Below are 18981 nucleotides of genomic sequence, written 5' to 3' on the forward strand. Positions count from 1 at the left end.
TAGATCATAGCACTGCAGCCGGGAGAGTTAAGTTCTCGCAACCGGACAGCTTGCCGTCAGCACAAACTACCACTCCCACTCAAACACCGCAATACGACTGAAACTCCGCCCCCTCTCACAACTCACTCCTCTCCTGTTACCACGCAGCTCGTCGCGGACCTCGTGCACTGGCGCGCCGAAGCCAGAGTATAGTGACGCATTGCAGGTACGAAGCCACCAATCAGAACCCTCACATGGACAAACGAAACGTAGTTTCCTTCCGCCGACCACCCCCCCAAACTATAAAGAAGTACCTTGTTGTAATAACACGTTTGGAGCTCTGGGGTGTTGATAAATTCAGCCGCTACTAACGGTCAATAGAAAAAAATGTAGAAATTCTGTTTAGTAGACAAATATTGCACAAAAAGTGGCAAATCTGCTAAATCCCGGTACATCGTCATTAGGACGTTGCTAGACCGCGCAGCCTCGCTTGTGGGGGGAGGGGGTGGGGAGAGGCGACGCTGCGGAGTGATCTGGGGCGGAGATAGACGTTTATGAAGAGCTGTTGGCGACTCTTGTGCGCTAGTAGCGAGCTGAGCCTGTGAGCGGAGCTGTCTAGAGATATCTGCGGATTGGCACACACTTCAAAATGGTGAGTGTCTTCAACACGTTATTTAGTTGGGCAGTGAGCAAAGAAAAGTGTTTTCAGCATATTCTTGATTTGAACAATTTATGGTGTGGATGGAATCGTATAGCAGAAACCGTCCACAAAGTGTAGTAATTTTGAGCCCTTGGGCGCTGTCTGCGAGGAATGATTTGTTCCGCTGTTGGAGTTTGATGGAGTGCTTGCGCTATTGGCCTCGTTGGATGTTTAGTAAACCACTGCATTTAAAAATGTCATCGGGAGTAGAATCGTTCCGGTACCACAGAATTTCTCGCTCCATCCTTAGCTACCTAGCATGGCCCATGCTTGTCCGCTAACCCTGAATGGTTTGTCGGTTTCATCAATGTTTTTGTGAGGGGAGCTGGCAGAATCTTTCGATCCGCCTCTCTGCCTGCAGGGCCTTAACAAGGTGGGCCTTACGCGTACCTGGTTGTTGCGCGTAGGTACTCGGCAAACTGCTGTTTAACGATTGGTAAAGAATGAATTTATGTTTGCTCGCTTAGCTGGAGTAGCTTTGCTGTGTAGTGCGTTCTATTAGGAACAGGAAACGACCGGTGTGTTGTGCAGAGTTGTTGCTGTGTGTGATATACTGCGACTAACATCTAGCCGTGGCACCCGCCGGCAAATAACGGGCCGCCGCACTGCGGCTCCGGGCTGCCCTCCCATTGGGGGAGCGCCGGTGGGAGGGGCGGAACCGCGCCCCGCTCTTGAAAGCTTCAGGGACGGGTGTGCGCTTCCGCTGGGTACAGGGCACGGTTCGGTGAGAGTGAATCGGGAGCGCCGGTCTTGTTGCAATACCTGTGTGCCGATCGATCCCTTCTCATTAGGACTCAGGGCGCGGCCCCTGGCCAATGTGCTCTGCTCATGCAACGGTGTGTCTTCTCGGGGAGGGGAGTGTGACATTAAAATGCAAAGTACTTGACTCACGACCCTACGTGCTTGGATGGTCAACTGCTTCGTGGCAGATCACAAGAAACACACGGAGAACCCAAATGCAATACGCGTAGCTGACATCTTGATGGTGTGATGTATGATTTGTTGAGTCTGCCTGAGGTGGATGTATGATTTGTTGAGTCTGCCTGGGGTGGAATAATACAGCGAAGTTTTTTGTTGAATATCCATCCCTGCTTAACAGTTAAGGGCTCTAAAGTAGTCGACTCGGTACGGTACTCCAGTCACTAGCTCGACTTTTTTACCCACACGTCATTGCTGTTTACCAGTGAGTGTAATCAATTACCTAGGCGTGTCGTGATTTTTGTTTGTGGGTTTTTTGTTTTTTTTTACCGTCGTATCCAGTTTTTTAAATCTGTGACACCTCTACATAATGTAGAAGGTGGGGGAGATATATCTATAAACTTACTCCTTAAACTGGTCAGATCTGTGCAGCCATTGCACATATTAGTGCGTTGCAAATATGCGAGGCTGCAGTGTCGGGTTCGTCGCAGGTTCTCGTGTCACGTGGCCTTAATTAGGCTAAGGGTCGTGCCTTTCAGGGCTCGCAACACAAGAATGTTTCCAGCCAGTGTTGATGAGCTAATTTTCAGACCAGTTATATATTTTTATTGTTCAGTCCCACAAGTGAGCTATTGGACAGTACCGCTATGTCACGGTTTCGGATTTCCACTGTACGCGGTCTGGTAGTGCGTATATAAAGGGAGGTGGTGCTTGTGGCAAGGTTTTGGTTCGCAGGTGTATCATTCATACTTTGAGAAGCTACGTCGGAGTCTTTAGATTCACTTTGGGGGTCGCGCTGTCTTGAAATATGCTGTTATGATGGTAACTGCGTTAGTCTCATGCCTGTGCCCGAACGAGAAGTGCCGGTCCACAACATTTAAATTAGTGATGTGATGGGCCTTCTGGGTGACTAGGTCAAATCGGTATACTAACTTCTTCGAACAGGGAGTCTGCTGATACTAAGTAGCTTGGTGAAGTCCCGTCATGCCAGTTGAGGCTTGGCGAAACTTTCAAATGGTCGCTGTTCTAACTACAAACATTTGCAATGTTTTCTTGGAGTAGAATTGTAAGTTTTATTGGTTGAATATCGGCGCAACGACACACCGTAGCGCTGTACTGTTATTCTGCTTACTGCCCCATGTATTTTATTGTAGGTCAAGGTATTGAGTGGCAAGGCTGATTAAGAACGGCGCTGTCTTCAACTATCATGTAGTAATGCTTTAGAACTCGTGTATCCGCACTTCTGAAACCCGTAATGGCGCCCGCTTGTGGAGAGTAGTGCAAATGCACATGACGGGCGTTGTTGCTTCCTGCAGTTTTTCGAGCTATGTGACTGGCTGAACTTGTTTCTTGGCATCCGTTTATGCCACTGCAGCTCAAGGCTTCGATTTTTCCTTTGCACCCCTCCATATTTGCGAACTCTTGCCTTTTTTTTCGCTCCCCTTTTCTCTAACCGGCTTCCTTCCTAGAGCTATCTCAAATAAGTCTGTATGACAATGACAGGGCTTTTCCCGCAGCAGAGACCTTGTAGGCCTAGCGTTGGCCTACACTAGACAGGCTTCTCTCCTGTACGACTAGTCCTTCCATTTTTCAGCTCACTCCTTCCGGAAGTGCCAAATCAAGTCTGCTATAGTTTACTTAAAATGGCTATGCTTGCCAACATTGACTTACGAGAGACTCTCAAAGCTGATCTATCGGAGTCTAGACGCGTAAGATGCTACACAAATAGTTACGCTAGTACCAGGTTTAAATAGCGATTGTCTACCCATTTTCTTTTTATAAAAAAAATGAGCTGCTTTAAAACCGTGCTTCCGTTTTCGGTGTATTAAACTCGGCTGCCTATTCTCTGGTCACGTGGTCTCAGTGACATACATGCTGGACTTAAAATTGATGATTTGGTCTGATTTTTACCGACTAAGATGCCTATTTTTAACTATTTTGTTCAAGGATTTCAAGCCATAATGTCAAAATATTCTTAGCCTATTGCCCGACAACAGCCTGGCTTAAATCGTTGGCAATTCATGTAGCTAGTGAGGAACACTTATGTGTAACAAATTTAAGATTTCTTTTAAAGTGACTGGACAGCACCCCCTTGCCTCAAACTTTCCATTGATAAGGATGGTTGACCGTTACTTGGTGCAAGGGGATTGGTTACAAACGTTTGACTATTTTCTATGTCCCGTGATACTTTCACTGATCATTATAGCTGTAGTAGGCAGGGAGGTTTAGATGTCTAGCGATGTAGTACTAGTGCCATAGTAAAAGGCTAATCTGAAAGATGTGTTTGCATCCTTTATTAAGCTTAACAATGTTAACTGTCGTGCACCTTTATTTTGGATCTTCATATGAACCTTTGCTAAGGATATTTGGGCCTTAAATTTATGCAAGTAATATATAGCTAAAATAAGATGGGTTAAGGATCAACGTGGATAGCCTAAACATTTTGGATGCAGTGTCATTCTAACAAATTACCCGGGTTTGCTGTTCTGCCGCTAGTTGAAAGCATTGTAATGTCCTATGCTGACAGTGCACGTTTATGATCTAATATCTGAACTAACATGATTCTGCTTTAAATGGATCGACTGGTTTGACAGAACAATTTCTTCTGAAACGCAAGAAGCCAGTCAAAATAAGGACTACAGATCTGAAACTTGATACCAAAGACAAATTAAGCTCGGAAAACAGTGCTTAAATAACAAATGTTGATACATTTTATAAGACATAGCTAGAGTCCTGGAAGTTTGGCAGTAGAATTGCGTGGTACTTAAATGAACTGTTAAATCAACTGTCCAAGCTCTGTCGCACTTGAAAGTCACTTTTATCTCATTTGTCATAACTTGTTGCCATTCCAGTCACTTGGCATTGAATGTACACACAACCTTCTTCGGTCCATTGTAGCATCTTATGAATAGCCTCACTGAAAGTTATAATTCAAACACTAATCAACAAAGGCCAGACAGCCTGTTTGGCCGGCATATTAATCCCCGTTCAATATCTCTAGTGGAAAGCTTCCTCTAAAGCAGATGAATCGTAGCAGCCTCATTCCTTCCTGCGGGAGGACACATGCATGTCCCACATGTTAAGTAAAGCCACTTGAATCAATTACTTGTTATCCTGGACAACAGCATTGTAAAATATAGGATGCTGCCACCCAGGGTGTTTTGTATGGAGATTTTTTTTGTTTTGGTTGAAGTGGCTTTACTTACAATGATTAAGTATCCTATGGGTGTGTGCAGTCAATTATGCTACTATCTGAGAGTAACCGTTTCAAATGTGAATTACAAGTTTGCTGAACTGTCCGGTTTTGTCAATATTTATGCACATTATTGAATTGGCATGCTTTAGTCCTTTAGTGCAGATGATTATCACGAGAAGAAGCTAGATTGCTCTGTTGTCTTAAGTCCTTATAGATTTACTTTATCATCTCTATACACTTTCAAAACATTTTATGATGTAACCATTACATTCATTTGATAACATGAACACATTTGAATTCGTGTTCCTGGAGTTCTTCCTGCATTAGAACTGTCCTTTATTCTGCTTTTTTAGTGCTATATCTTCCCAACCAAGGATACAAAAAGCTACCAATTTACACACGGTCTAAAATGTTTGCGGTCAAGTTGAAAGGATGGTGGCTTGTTGTACTGGTCTCCGTCCAGCTATTTATCTTGACGTGTTAATGTACAGATGTTACCAGTTGACTCTGCTTTTTGATCGAAAAAGGCCCGGAGAACTTTAAAGCATGATTATTAACAATAGACAGATCTTACCGTAAACTCTCTAAAGTAGCAACTATTTGTTTATTTTTTTTGTGAATAGTCATTTGGTTGACTTGGAGGTCGCACTAAGATGGTGTTAACATTGTGGAAGGGATTGCTGGGAGTTCAGTCTAATCTGGCTGAACGGAGAGGAAACATACAGAGCTCAGAACAATCTGGGTCCTCAACCATGCAGGCGTTAAAGTGGTTTTTATGGTAGTGTAGCTCTTGACTACAACAGCAATAGTGTTTAAGGAAAGACCTCCAAATGAGTACATTTCAGTTGTGCGTTTAGTGAATTTATTTATTCATCTCATGTATGAATATATTTCACACAGTACGATATAATGTACGTACGAGGTGCTCCTAAAGTGACAGTACCATGAAAGTGATACAGCGAATGAAAATGGCTTTATTGCTATGTGCAACATAAATACATGTGGCTAATGGTGGCGTTGGGATATTTTGGAGTCCACACCAGTGAAAAGTGACAACCACTGTCAAAATTCTTAAAACAGTCCATGTTTTTGAAAGTTTGACCCCTCAAAGGCATTAAATGCAAGTTCATCAGGACAACAATTATCTATAACGAGACACCAAAGGTTTTGGGCAGAATTTCTGTCAAATGTCTGTCCTGGACCAATTTAAAAGTAGGTATTGTCATAGCCAGAATTTATAGGACTTTCAATGTCATTACAGTAGTCAAGCTTTTTCTGAGTACCACTTCAAAATTGAGTGTGCGCACACAGGGTAATAAAACGATAAAACTGGGCGCATCAATTTACCATGGTTGCACCTACATTTATTTGGGATGCACTTAAGGAAAAAAAGGCCAAATTGCTTCAAGTGAACCAGCACAGGATGGTGCCGGGACTGAAACTTTGAAATCGGCATAAACCACTGGTGTATGTGGAGTCTGATGCCTTTATTTCAAGGTGCACCTCCTATTCAGTTCACTTGAATGCTACTCAAACTTTGCCCATGCTCTGCTTCCTGGAGTCCAGGACACTAATTTATGTCACCAAATAAATTCTGCCCCTATCTTTTGGTGTCTGTTATAGATCCTTTTTGTCCTGAGGACCCTGCTCTAAATGCCTATGTCGACCTTTCAAAACGTCCACAAATAACATGAGGACAGCTAATTTAGATGGATGTAAACACTTGTTTCACAATTGTGGACTTTAAAGCATTCTATTGTTGCGATCAGCCACATTTATATATGTTGTACAAATGCACTTTTCATTCACATTCTATTACTTTCACTGTGCCGTCGCTCTTTAGGAGCACCTTTTTATATTTACTTCGTAAGTTGATAGTCATAAATAAGACTCTTAACAAACGTACTCATTTGAGAGGGTTTTCTTCTTTCCCTAAAACAAAACTATTGCTGTGGTACTCGCGGGCTACTCTACCCCATAGGGACTACTTTATTATTTAATAATTGTCCATTTTGAGTCAATCATGCAGTCAGCATTTTAAGTCCCGCCTTGGCAGCGTGCATGTGCTTTCTGCAAGACCTGTTGTACTCTCTACACAGCAGTATAATCCTGCCTGCTGCTTACCATTGGGTTTGCCCCTCCATCGGTCTTTTGTGGTTTCTCAATGGTTGGCACTCGTACATCACTTCTGTTTTTCACTCTGAAGCACCGGCCAACTACAGTTTTTTATTTTATGCTGTAGCTGGTTTTTTTTTTATTAGCAATAAAGCAAGAGTGAATTTTGAAACTTGCGCCATCATAACATGCTGACTGTCACTTCCTCGCTCCCTGCTTACAGCAGCTCTGCTGGGGGCGCTGCCTTTCCATACTCTTCCCAATCAAATTATTATTTTTTTTAAATCTTTGCCACCACGCCATGTTGCGCTTTCAGTTTGATAAAGGCTGCATGTGCCTTAATTTTACTCGCACTGCACTTTTGCCTCGTTGCCAAGCTTTGTGTTTGGTGAACATCAGGCCTGCTACAGAGCAAAAGGAAGGGAGGCAGCGCTTCTTAGTGTGCCCTTTAATGCAGTAGGGGTTAGGATCACCTGCCATCCTGCTGCCTGCAGAGCTAGGGGCTGCACTGTAGGAAGATTACGCCCCCGCCGGCACAGCACACACTTGACTAGAAATTAGTTGTGCCTCAATCTCCACCACAAACAGACAGGCGCCCTGATTGAAAGCAAGATGCTGTGTATTTTGTTGGCTATAGTTTAAAAAAAAAAAAAAACTTTAGTCCTTATTGATGTTTGTCTGTGCCCCCAATGCCTGCTATAATTTTGACCCCAATCAAGACCTGTGAGTTCCTTGTATTCCTGCCCCCAGCAGCAGCAGTGCACACAGAGCCACAACTCCTAGTAAACTTGCATCGTTCTGCAAGAACCAGGCACCACGTACAAAAGCAACCAGCACTTACTCTGCGTGCTTACAGTAGGTTTATTAACCCGTAGCGCTATTTTGGCTAATACATACAACTCCAAAGTCTGCATGACTGATTTACTAAACTTCTTATGGCACATTTTTTCAAAAGAACTTTGCAGTACCTCGGTGCATGTCACTAGCTGAAACAGTAAGGGGAAAAAAAGCACACTGCCATATCGGCCACCCTCCCAGTCTCGCTTCAACTACTCGTGCCCTGGCCGGGCTCCAGGATCCCAGCAAGCAGTTTTATGTTCGGTCCGTGCGGTCGTTCTAGCCTCTTTTGTTAACACCATTGTCAGGTTGGCTTTTTTTTTTTTCATGGTCCGAAACCAAAATAAATAAAGCAACATTTCTTGCTTATGAATTCTTTAGCGTATGTTTACACCCAAATCCCAGGTGCAATTATTTGTACGTACTAACCTGTTTCAGAAATTCCTCCGGTGTGTTTAGCCACCCGATTTGTAGTAGGGCGTTTAGGTGAGTCAGCCGGTACTTTATTTTGCAAGACACCGGTGAAGTCTCATGTCCTTCGTGTGCGCAGGTCCGTTAGACTGCGGCTTCCGGTGGTGGCATTTAACTGCCATGTAGCTCGCATTTGTTAAAGCTGGTAATCTAAATCGCAATGTCTTTACTTTTGTTTTTTTATACCATGACAATAGCGCTATGCAAATAAAATAACTCCGCTGCAAATAAATGCCATTTTCAACTCCAACAGCTCCTAATTTAGCAAATGCAAGACCTATTGCTTGTTTTCTATGCTTTTAGAACTGTGCCTTAAACAATGCTTCAGATGGATGTCACAATAGTTGGGAAAAATAATTCATTTCTCAATATTGAGGACTGGCTGTCTAGCATGGGCCTATAATTCTATGTGGGCTGGGCAAGTACCAGTATTTTTCTTAATCTCAACTGGTAGTAAAAAAAGGCGATGGGTGTGGCCTACTAGAGTCCTTGATGACCTGAGGTAAGATTTAACTTAACGGCATTTAAATGTTGTATCACTGGTTGTTCCTGAATGGAACTATTTGCATTTTAGAAGCCCCCTTCTCTATGCTATTGACCAGTGAGGATCTACTAGTGTAGAAGAATAGGTTTTTGGGTTTAGTGACTGGAGCATTGTACATATCTAATGGATTTGTAAATCGAGTTTTGTACCTAGAATATAAGCCTTATCTGCTCGGTCTTGACTGAATATCTTGAACTTGATGCTTTGTCGTAACCAACCATTTTAAAATGGCCTTGAATTACATTTGACAGTTTAAGTTTTTTTTGTTTCTGTTAATTGTACACCATGCTGATACACCAGAATGACCATAAGCCACATCCATCAAATGTGGTCCAGACAATTTTCTCCTGACTTCAATGAGGGCTATTAAGGTTATACGGGAAACTCAACTTCAGTCTTATCCTTGAACTATTGGGCAACCCCTTCACTTCTGTTACCTGCACCACACGATTATTGAAGCTTAATCAGTTTTCTGGAGGCTGAGGCTAGCTTAAACGACATTCGACCAGTGCTGTGAATTTACCAATTGCCAGACTAGTCGGACTCAGTCTATCAACCATCCCACCTCACTGGTAATAGTTTTTAACTATAATTGTGCCATCTGTATTATCTCTGAGGTATTCCATGATTTATATTTTTTCTGAGTACATAACGTTTTAACACGATTAAACAGCAGCACTAACTTTATTTTTAAGCTATCTTATCCCAACTATTGCCTGTCTGTTACATTCAGGGCCTAGTCTTGCACCCTTGAGACCCATGATTATGGGGTTGTGACTTCATGTCTTCTGAGCTTTTGGTGGCTAGGCCCCTAATCCGGTAGACTTTAATTACTCTGAATGGGGTGTGAGGGGACTTTCATGTCTGCATTACCCTCTTTGCCTAGCCCTCTTTTTCCTGGCCGCTAGCTTTGGCAGCCCACTTGCACCAGTCTACCGACAAGCAAAATTGAGAGCATTTTTCGATGCAAGGACGTTTCCCTTGTATTTAACCCATCCTTCAGGAGTAAACACATCTTGGGCTTTCTAGGCAATCTTAATGGCTTTACAAAAAGCTGGAATACTCACTGAAGCCTTGATAAAATGAAATCCAGGTTAGTGCCATCATGTTGATCCTGAAGGCACTGAACATCCAGTAAACTTGCATATACCAGGGCTTGTCCTGGTCGTCATTGGTGCTGACTTATAATTTCAATTTATATGTAGTGCGGATGGCCCGTTTATACATTTGGTTAAAGTCCACATGTTCAGATTATAGGGATGCTGTTGTAGCTAGCTGTACCAAAGAGGGGCTTGGTCCAAACTGGAATGGCATGGTGAGCAAAAAAACGATGGATTTAGGCCCAGATCTCTGTACTGGGGTGAAAGATGACATTGTTCTGCATTCTGTCCAACAGTTCTTTTTGCGGTTGTAACTATCTGAGCAGTGCCGTTTACCTGAACTACAGTTCTCATCGCAGAGCATTTAATCTTCTTTGATCTGATGCAGGTTAATCTATTATTGGTGCGGTCTTCCAGCTTGGCCTTTCCTGGGATTGACATGGTAGCTTCTATTGTTGTGGGTGTTGGGCTCAAATACTTTTTTTTAGCGAACCTTTTGTGGCTCTGAATTAAACAGTTGGCATGATTTAACTGGGTTTACTTGCCAAGAACTGTTTTGTTGCCAGCATCGCATTTCATCAGCCCCCTGCTTTTCAATTCCTTTGTTTATATCCTCTCCCCCCCCCCCCCCTTCCAATAGTCCGCTTTCCTCCCTCTACCACACCCACCTGTCTGCTTGTTCCTCCCCATGCTCTCCCTTTTATGCTTTTCGACCTGAGCCTTCGTTGCTCCTTTTGTCTTGTTTCAACATTTTCTTAGCCATTTCTACTTTCAGCACTTATACTCTCAGGCACTTCTGCCCCAGCTCATTGTTTGCCCACCCCTGCAGTGTTTCTGAACGTGGTCCTACAACCTTATGCACAAGCCAAAGAGACAACTCCCATTCGGCTTGGGTGATTTTTCATAGGAACCAAGTGGTCCATATTGATTCCATGCCTTTTATCACTTTTATCATGGTCCTTGTTCTGTTAATGACTGGCCGTTATGGGATCCTTCAATTTTTCAAAAAAAAACTTATCACAGAAAGAAGGTTGCATAAAAGGTCATTTTTCCACCCGAGCTTTAGTGCATGTACAAACTGATGGATGTCTGTAATGTACGCTAAAGGTCGTAATTGGGGGGGGGGGGGGGGGTGTCTTCTGATTTAAATTCTTTCACAGAACCGGCTTTCAGGCCTGCCACATTTTAGCCTACCCTATGGCAAATTGAATTTGCTTTTAAGCTTCCATTTTTGTTGTACTGCTTCTCCCTTTGAGGAGTTTTTTTGCTCAGTGATGTATTCAATTGGGGGGTGTCTAGGAATTCAACCACAATTTACAAGATTTAAGGCGTGCAGACTAACTCATAAATCAGTGCAGTGACTGTCCTCTAGTCATTTAGCCATTTAAATTGGTGGAACAGTAACGTCAAATACTCGTGTAGTTGGTGATGTCTCTAAAAGTTCGTCAATGGTCCCTTAGACATGTTACAAGGCTGTCAAACGGTGTTAAAGTAATTGCTCTTATACCTGCAATTTAATTTCTTGTTGCTAATGATCCAAGCTTCTCGAATCAAAGCATGCCTTTTTATACAGGTGTATAAACTGGATCTATTGAAACTGGCTTTGATATAAACTGATCTACCCAAGCACATCACAGGATACTGTACTGCCTTGAGACCCAGACAGTTTCCTCCCCTGCATGATAAAAGCTCCCTCCACTAGTGCCTCCCCTCTCAAGGTGTCCATTTCTTCTACTCTTTGCCCACAACCCTTGTGCCTCAGAAAAGACGTTTGTGAAGTTGACCCATCTCTTGCATCACTCGCACTTCCACACTGGAACCAACTCCAAGAGTCTTGGTAATATCCCAGTCTCTAGTGTGCAAGCATCCTATCGGTATTGGGCAGTCTATATTCCATGCAGACTGCATGTACCCAACTTAGTTCACACACCTCACCATAACCAAGACCTTTAATTGGATATGTCTGGCACCTGCTCCACACATCTAAACCGCCTCATTACATCGGGTGAACAAAATTGCATGTGCAGTGCAGTACAGTGATTTCTCACCACAAGCCACATCTGTCTGGCCTGGACATTAAACAAAACAATGTTCTCCAAAATAAATCCAATGCCTGCATAAAATACTCCCAGCCCATATTTATTAGACCATTTTTTTTTGACTGACACTAGAACAATTCCTTTACAAACAGACAATTTGGACATCCGTTATTCCATCACTGACTATCCACTCCAAAGGAAAGCCTCGTCTTGGTTCTCTGCAAGGCCAACTCCCTTGGCTGGGGTTCCCTCCTAGTCTCCTAATTCATAATCCACGCCTCCCCATTAACAACCCCAAAAAAACTGCATTTCTAACTTTCCCCTGATACTCCTTTTAAAAAAACATCAAGAATTGGTCATTGAGCCGTGAAATCTAGTTTGGTAGATGTAGATATCCCTCCTTACCACAAACAGCTTATAAAGGACCACCCCCCACCAAGTGATTAGCAAGTAAACCCCTCATCGAGGCTTCAAGCCTCTCCCAATGCCATTCAAGATTCCTGTGCAATAGCCTGTATCAACCAACCTCCCCCCCCCCCCACACACACACACACGCCCCCATTAGTAAAATGGCTTTGTGGATGGAGTTAATGGGGCTACATCTTTTCAATTTTATTTCCTTACATGGTATTTTCCCATGTCTTGATGCCATTGCCTCTGTCAAGCAACTTTCAGGCTGCCTAAACATGATGCACTCAGCTTCCTAGTTTATTCAGATGGGAAGCTCAAGATACAAGTACCCCTAGGATCGATCATTTATCACGAATTTGCACACATCCCCATGTATCATTATTAATGACCTCCCTATCAATACTAAATACACAAATCTACCTTTAGCTTCTTTGCCTTAAATGTTCGGTTACTCAAGATACCTCTCTGATCCAGAGCTGAACTTGAAGCATCTTCCTAAAACTGACTGAATTATTCTTGCTTAAGGTGAATTTTTCTTGCTTAAGGTACACAACCATACATTGAACCGTTGCCATCTCACATGATCAATTGCAGCATCTCACATGATCAATTGCAGCATAACTACTTTCCTCCCCCAATCAGCTGTCGGAGAATAACTTTGATTTACCCAAAACAGATCACTCCTTAATTAAAACTCGCTACGAAAACCATTCGTTCTTTGCTCCATTTCTTGGAAAAGTATAACTTACCTACCTGATACTGATTTCAGGCTAGTGCAGGCCTTTAACTTCTGGATGGAGGGAATGCTATCCTACGGTCTTCCGGACATAACTTGGCACCCCTGCAAGGATCTACAAGCTGTAGAACATTTGTTTTTGCCCAGAGGTCGACTGCGTTGCTACAAATTAAAAAAAATAAATACAAAAAAAACGATATTGGCTTTAATCTCACTCTCCCTTAACACCAGCTGCCCTCTACAAAAAGAAGCAATAAATTGCCATGTTTGGGTTGTGCCAAAACAATAGCAAATGCCTCCCGAGACTAGTGATGAAGAAACGTGAAGACCAGGAATGTATTACAGCATTCTGTACACAATGTTGCTGAAGATGCTACAACTTGAAAAGTATTTGACTTGCATTATCACATGCAATAATCACTCAGTGGGTACTTGGATTTAACCTGTAAACCACAATGAATAATATTGCATGGATAGCACTCTGTTCAGTGCTGTTGCTATCCCGTTTGATATGCTCCAGTTTGAATAGGGTATGACAAAGTGCCCTAAATTAGTACTGGGGACCGTAGGCTTACACCAGCCAGTTCTTGATGTCAAATAACCAGCGCCTTGTCCAAAACGCAAGGCACTTAAAATCCAGGATTTCTACTTGAAATATTCTCAACAAGGCAGTGTAAAGATTTTGTGGATTTGGACATCATTTTCTTTAGCTGTAATGAATCTGAGCTGCTTTGCTCTGACAGCTGTCTTGCTAGACCAGTACATTACTGCCTGCCACAATCAAGGCTCTGATGAAGAAAGCAATGGGAGACCTATTGAGCTACACTGCCAAATCACCCACTGATTAACTTTTGGTTGTACTCTAGTTCAACAGTGCTTATTGGGACAACTAGAGGCAATGGCTATTGTTTGGCGTCTGGACCTAATGCCTGTTCTGCCATCAAAACTTTAGAGTAAATTCTTAATCTCTTGAATATTTTTGCCACTACATCTGGAAAGACTGTCATCACTTTCTCTACTACTAGTTTGATGGTGCCTCTGTTCCACCTATTTCTTCCCTGTTGCTGGATGTTGACATGCTGGCTAGCTTTATTTTCTATGCCTGATATGGGTCTAGAAGTCTGTTCAGTGAAATTCAGCTCTTTTATGGAGTCAAGTGGCAGAGGGTATTGAAACTCACAAAGGGGTCTGGTTTGAAAGCAACGTCCTTGTCAGACCCCTGCATGTCCTGTGCATAGGATTTTGATACTACCATACAACCTACAGGATGTGCTCTAATGACTCTCCCATCTCTGACCACGGATGGTCCTTTAATGGCATGCTTGAATTTGTTCCTCCTGGATTTTCCGGAGACTGGAATGTTATGGTTGTTTTGATTGGGTTGGTTCTTAACAAGGTAGCTCTATTGATAAAGCCTATTCATTTATGCTGTGCATTAAGCAGAGCTACTATATTCTTTATGAGTAGCCTCCTCAGTAAGCCATTTCCCAAATTTCTTTGTTTTGTCCTTCCCGGCTTCGAGCTCTGCTAGCAAGGCAAAGGTAATTGCAACTTTCGTACACGGTTCTTTTGGTTTTCTAAACCCCACTCCCGCAAAACTAACTTGCTATTCTACATATTGTTGAAGGAAGACTTGCCTCAGTTTGTGAATTAGGACATCACCAGGGCCAATAGGTTCTGTGGATAGCTTCTCTGAGTATCTTGTGCACTGCCAAAGATCCTACATGCCGTCCCTTCCCCATGTAGGTGTAACTAGCCTCCGATTTGGCGTTTCACATTGTATTAAGTCTTTAGGACGAGTAATCATCAGCTCTTCATGTGCCTGACTTCAACTACACAATTGCTCCTATCTAACCTTGTAATTATTGGCTTTTTTCATTTTTTTTTTTTTTTTTTTTTTTTTTTGTTACACCATAGGGGAAATGATAAGCCTAACTTGAGGTGAATAGGCTACTAAGGGAGACTAGCTTAGTTTTTAAGGGATGGTAGAAGCAGTTAGGTAAGGCAGAAACAGTCAATGATCTAGAAGAAGCAGATGACTAGACAAGTGGGACACTATTTCTAAGTCAAGAGAACTAGTAGTTGAGAAACAGACTGCCCAGAGGAACTGTTGGTGGTAGCTCAAACTGAGAACGAATGGTGGCATGGAGTATGTCTCTTAACCAGGAAAGAAATGTCCAGGTGATACTGCAAAAATGCCTCCGCTAGGGGATAACTGTGAAAGGAAAAATGTCTACTGAAATAGACAGCTAGCTAGGTGAATGTCAAGCATACAGTAGCACTTAGTAGAGAGGGGGTTAGCAACCAATATTGCAACTGACTGTAGGAGACTGTCCACTGCATCTAGTTATGTAGCCGACTGCTATTTTGAGCTTTCTTCAGAATCTTTTTTTAGAATCTGTTGATCTTTTAGATGTGCTCTTGCTGGTTCATTCCCATTACACATCTGTACCTAAGCTTTACCTTTACCACTAGAGGGTCTTGGTGATCAGCTGCTTTAAAGGCAGGCTTGGCCTCTACTTATTTCCATGTGGGGGTAGGCTTCTTAAGTCCGTAAACGTTTTTCACAGGAATGATGCTGATCGGTTTGCCATGGCATGACCATCTGCAATGAATGTACTCTGCTGCCCATCCATCCGGTGGCCACTCTGCTCTTTCCCAAGAGCAGTGCAAGCTAGGCAGGGTTATTGGCATCTTCTGCCCCTTCGTTTCACCACCACCAAGAGGCAAGCCAGCTGAGTCGGAGGGATCTCTATATTCGTCTCTTCCACTATTTTAGGCCGTAAGTTGGAGTGGAAGCATTTCATTTTGGACCAGATAAAGCAGCGAGGGAGAGACTGTCTTGGCCACAGCTGCCCTACCTCTCACTGAGAAGGCAAGTCTATTGCAGAATGCTATGAAGCCTTAAAGTCCTATTATTCTCTTCTCCTTCGAACACTGTACATGTCTTTGGTGTGGGCAACCTATATACCAAAGTATCTGAAGCCTTCAGTCTCCCAGCGAAGGCAGATCCTGGGCAGCAGGTACTCCAATCAAACTATCCAGTGGAAACTAAAGTGATTTCCAGATATTGGCCAAAGACCCTACCAAATAAAAAAAAAAAAAAAATAAAAAAAAGTTCCATTAACGGCTTGGCAGGGGAGCATGCATATACCAGTGTCATCTGCATGGAACCTCTCACAATCCCCCACAGCTCTAACTTGAAGCAGGAGAAGTGCCAAGGGCTCAATGCCAAAAGTAAACTGGAGTGGTGAGGACAACCCTATGTGGTGCCCCTCCTACCCCTCGGGTCACCTACAATCTTGACACAGACCCAGGGGGCTAGCGTATAAGTGCCACACCCAGCTGCAAATGACGGGACCTGATCCCATTCCCGCAGAACCGCCATCAGAAATGGCCACTCCACAGTATCAAATGCTTTTTCCAAATCGAGGGAGACCAATGTCCATTAGCAATCTTTATTTATGGTTTTGTACCATGCGTGAGCCTCTGTAGATGGATGGTGGTACATCAAGGTGGCATAAAGCTGCATTTGTCTCTATGCACCCACCGTGTAGCTAACTGTTTACATAGCAGTTTGACATGTGCTGCGTCACCCACAGGCTTCAGTAGAAGGCAGATAAATAATCTCCGTCCTAATGTGTAGAATCTTGTGTACGTGCCTAAGGACCTAACTTTTTTTTCTTCTTCACATGTAACTGAGTAGGTCTGATACAACTCCACAAACCATCCCCACCTGGCACTTTGTGAGGCCCTGGATGGCCACACAGTTCTTCCAGGGGATATCACTCAGTCCTTAACAAGATCCGGTGCCATGGCAGGGTTAACTCACACCTTACATTCTCAATAAGCCCACCTTTCCAGCGCAGTGCACCCCTTTGAGATGCTCCACGAGAACACCTAGGATATCATGGCAGCTGGTCACAATCGCCACTCGTAGCACGAACATGAAGGATGGGGACCTCCCAATTTTGGGTACCACTGGGTATCTTTTCATGGAACACTGCTCCTGAGTGACCAGGCTACCCTGATACCACTTCACATGGCGCTGTTTAGACTCCCAAAGCAGACCCTGTTCAGTTCTTACCCATGATGGAGTGCATTCTGCAGAGCATGTGAGAAGTCGAGCTTCTCTTTACAGATGGACTGGCTGTTCCATGTAGGCACCAGGATGGAGATGGGGCAGAGATCGGGCCTTGTCCTTGCAAATAGACATGGTTGAATGTACGAATATCTTAACATGGAATACTAGGGGCATGAACGGTCATTCTATTAAAAAAATATACTGAGTTCACTCTTGTAGCGTCGGTGCAGCTAGCTAGTCTACAGCTAAACCATCTGCTGGGGTGATGAATCCCAGAAGTTGGGGAAAGAAATGGAGGCAATAGTTATCAGCTACATACTCCTCCAATGCTGTGGAGAGGGGGGGGGGGGGGTTGAATTGTACCTGGGGTTCCCTTCTGACATACTTTTAGTAGGGCAGACAGAGGAACACCATATCCTAGTCCCGGGTACCCTGGATGGCAAGGCCATTCCACTAAATAGTTATGCGCCTAATGTGGATAATTACCCCCCCCCCCCCCCATATTCAGGATCTCCTGGATGATGGTATTGGGACTCCAGTAATTTTGGAGGCACTTACAACTGTCTTAGATGGGGACGCGGATCCTTATCCGCCCAGGTGGGGTACTAAGCCACTGATTTAAATCCTCCCTCGTGGCAATTATGCACAACATGGAATTTCGCAGTAACTGGAGGGTTCCGCATCTATGGCAGCGAGTATACCTGTCACTCCTTGGCCCAAAACACCTATTGCCGCTTGAACATATTGGTTGGCAGGATAGACATTCAGAGATTTGGTGATGGGGGTGGGGCAGCGGGAGCTTAGTTTGGCAGATCTCCACAGTTCTGAGGTGTTCAGAGGTGCAGAAGAGGGTGCTTTAGGCTCAGCGGGAGATAAAGTTGACACGGGAAAAGTGCACGATCAGAGTATACAACAAGCTTCAACATAGGAAGGGGAAAAAGTCAGGTATGCTTGAGGTGGGGCCATGAGGTCCCTCCCATCCTTAGTTTAAAATGTTTTAATTACACAGTAAAACAAGCGGCAAGGAGCGTTGCTTACATTCATTGCTACTCAGAAAATCCCAACAAGAGTATCAAGCAGTAATAGTTATCCTCGTACATTGTAACTTGATGGAAGTCAAGTTACCATTTTGACATTCCTCCGGTTTAGTAGCCACTGGCAACCCTGGATAAACCAAGGTGCCCTTCAACCTTTTATAGAAAGACAGAGGAATGGGGTAATGAACAAAAGGGGTAAGAGGCATACACTGGATCTCACAGGGTGGTCTGTGCCGGTCATTGCAGCATGCCTGGCATCCCTGCTGATTTGCGTGATCTGTGTACAGTGCCTATATCTCCCCGAGATGCCCTCCGTTGGAGGGGGGGGGGGGTGCACTCCCTATTGCCCTAATCCTGTAGTTTTTTTGTGCTTCCAAGGTGCCAGGAGGACATCTGCTAGAACACTGGGCCAAATGGAGGTGGGTGTCTGGATTCTATTGGAAAGTGCTGGCTCCACGAGGAGCCGCTTAAATCATCCTGTCTACCATCTTGCATGGCCACACTTCCCATAGTCTTTAAAAATTAGTTTGTAATTGCTTAATCTGGAGTGCAGTCCTCACTTCATAAAATATCTGAGCAGTTTTGCTTCTTGAAAGGCGAAGTCTCAACCTTTGCTTAGGTTTGGGAATAATTTGAAGAAAATGGATAAGATTCAATGCTGAACAGACGGCTACTTGTAAATGAGGTGTCCATTACATACAAGTATTAAAATGGGAATTAAGCAGAAGCCACTTCAAGCATCGTCTAAAAAATCAGGCATTTATGTCAGTTAAAGTTCATGGTGGTATGAATTAACCACACTGGAGGATTGCTG

At 43.6% G+C, this 18981-nt stretch overlaps 1 protein-coding gene across 1 annotated transcript in view; it reads left to right on the forward strand.

The window, feature by feature from the left end:
* Positions 1-313: 313 nt before the first annotated feature.
* CALM2 (calmodulin 2) overlaps positions 314-18981 on the forward strand; it is a 35197-nt gene continuing 16529 nt past the window's right edge. Inside the window, exon 1 of the mRNA XM_085612744.1 lies at positions 314-631. Coding sequence (XP_085468870.1) covers positions 629-631 — 3 coding nt within the window. The 5' untranslated portion in view covers positions 314-628. The remainder of the gene's footprint in view (positions 632-18981) is intronic.

The sequence above is a fragment of the Triturus cristatus genome, chromosome 6 (genome assembly GCF_964204655.1).
Source record: "Triturus cristatus chromosome 6, aTriCri1.1, whole genome shotgun sequence".
Lineage (NCBI taxonomy): Eukaryota > Metazoa > Chordata > Amphibia > Caudata > Salamandridae > Triturus > Triturus cristatus.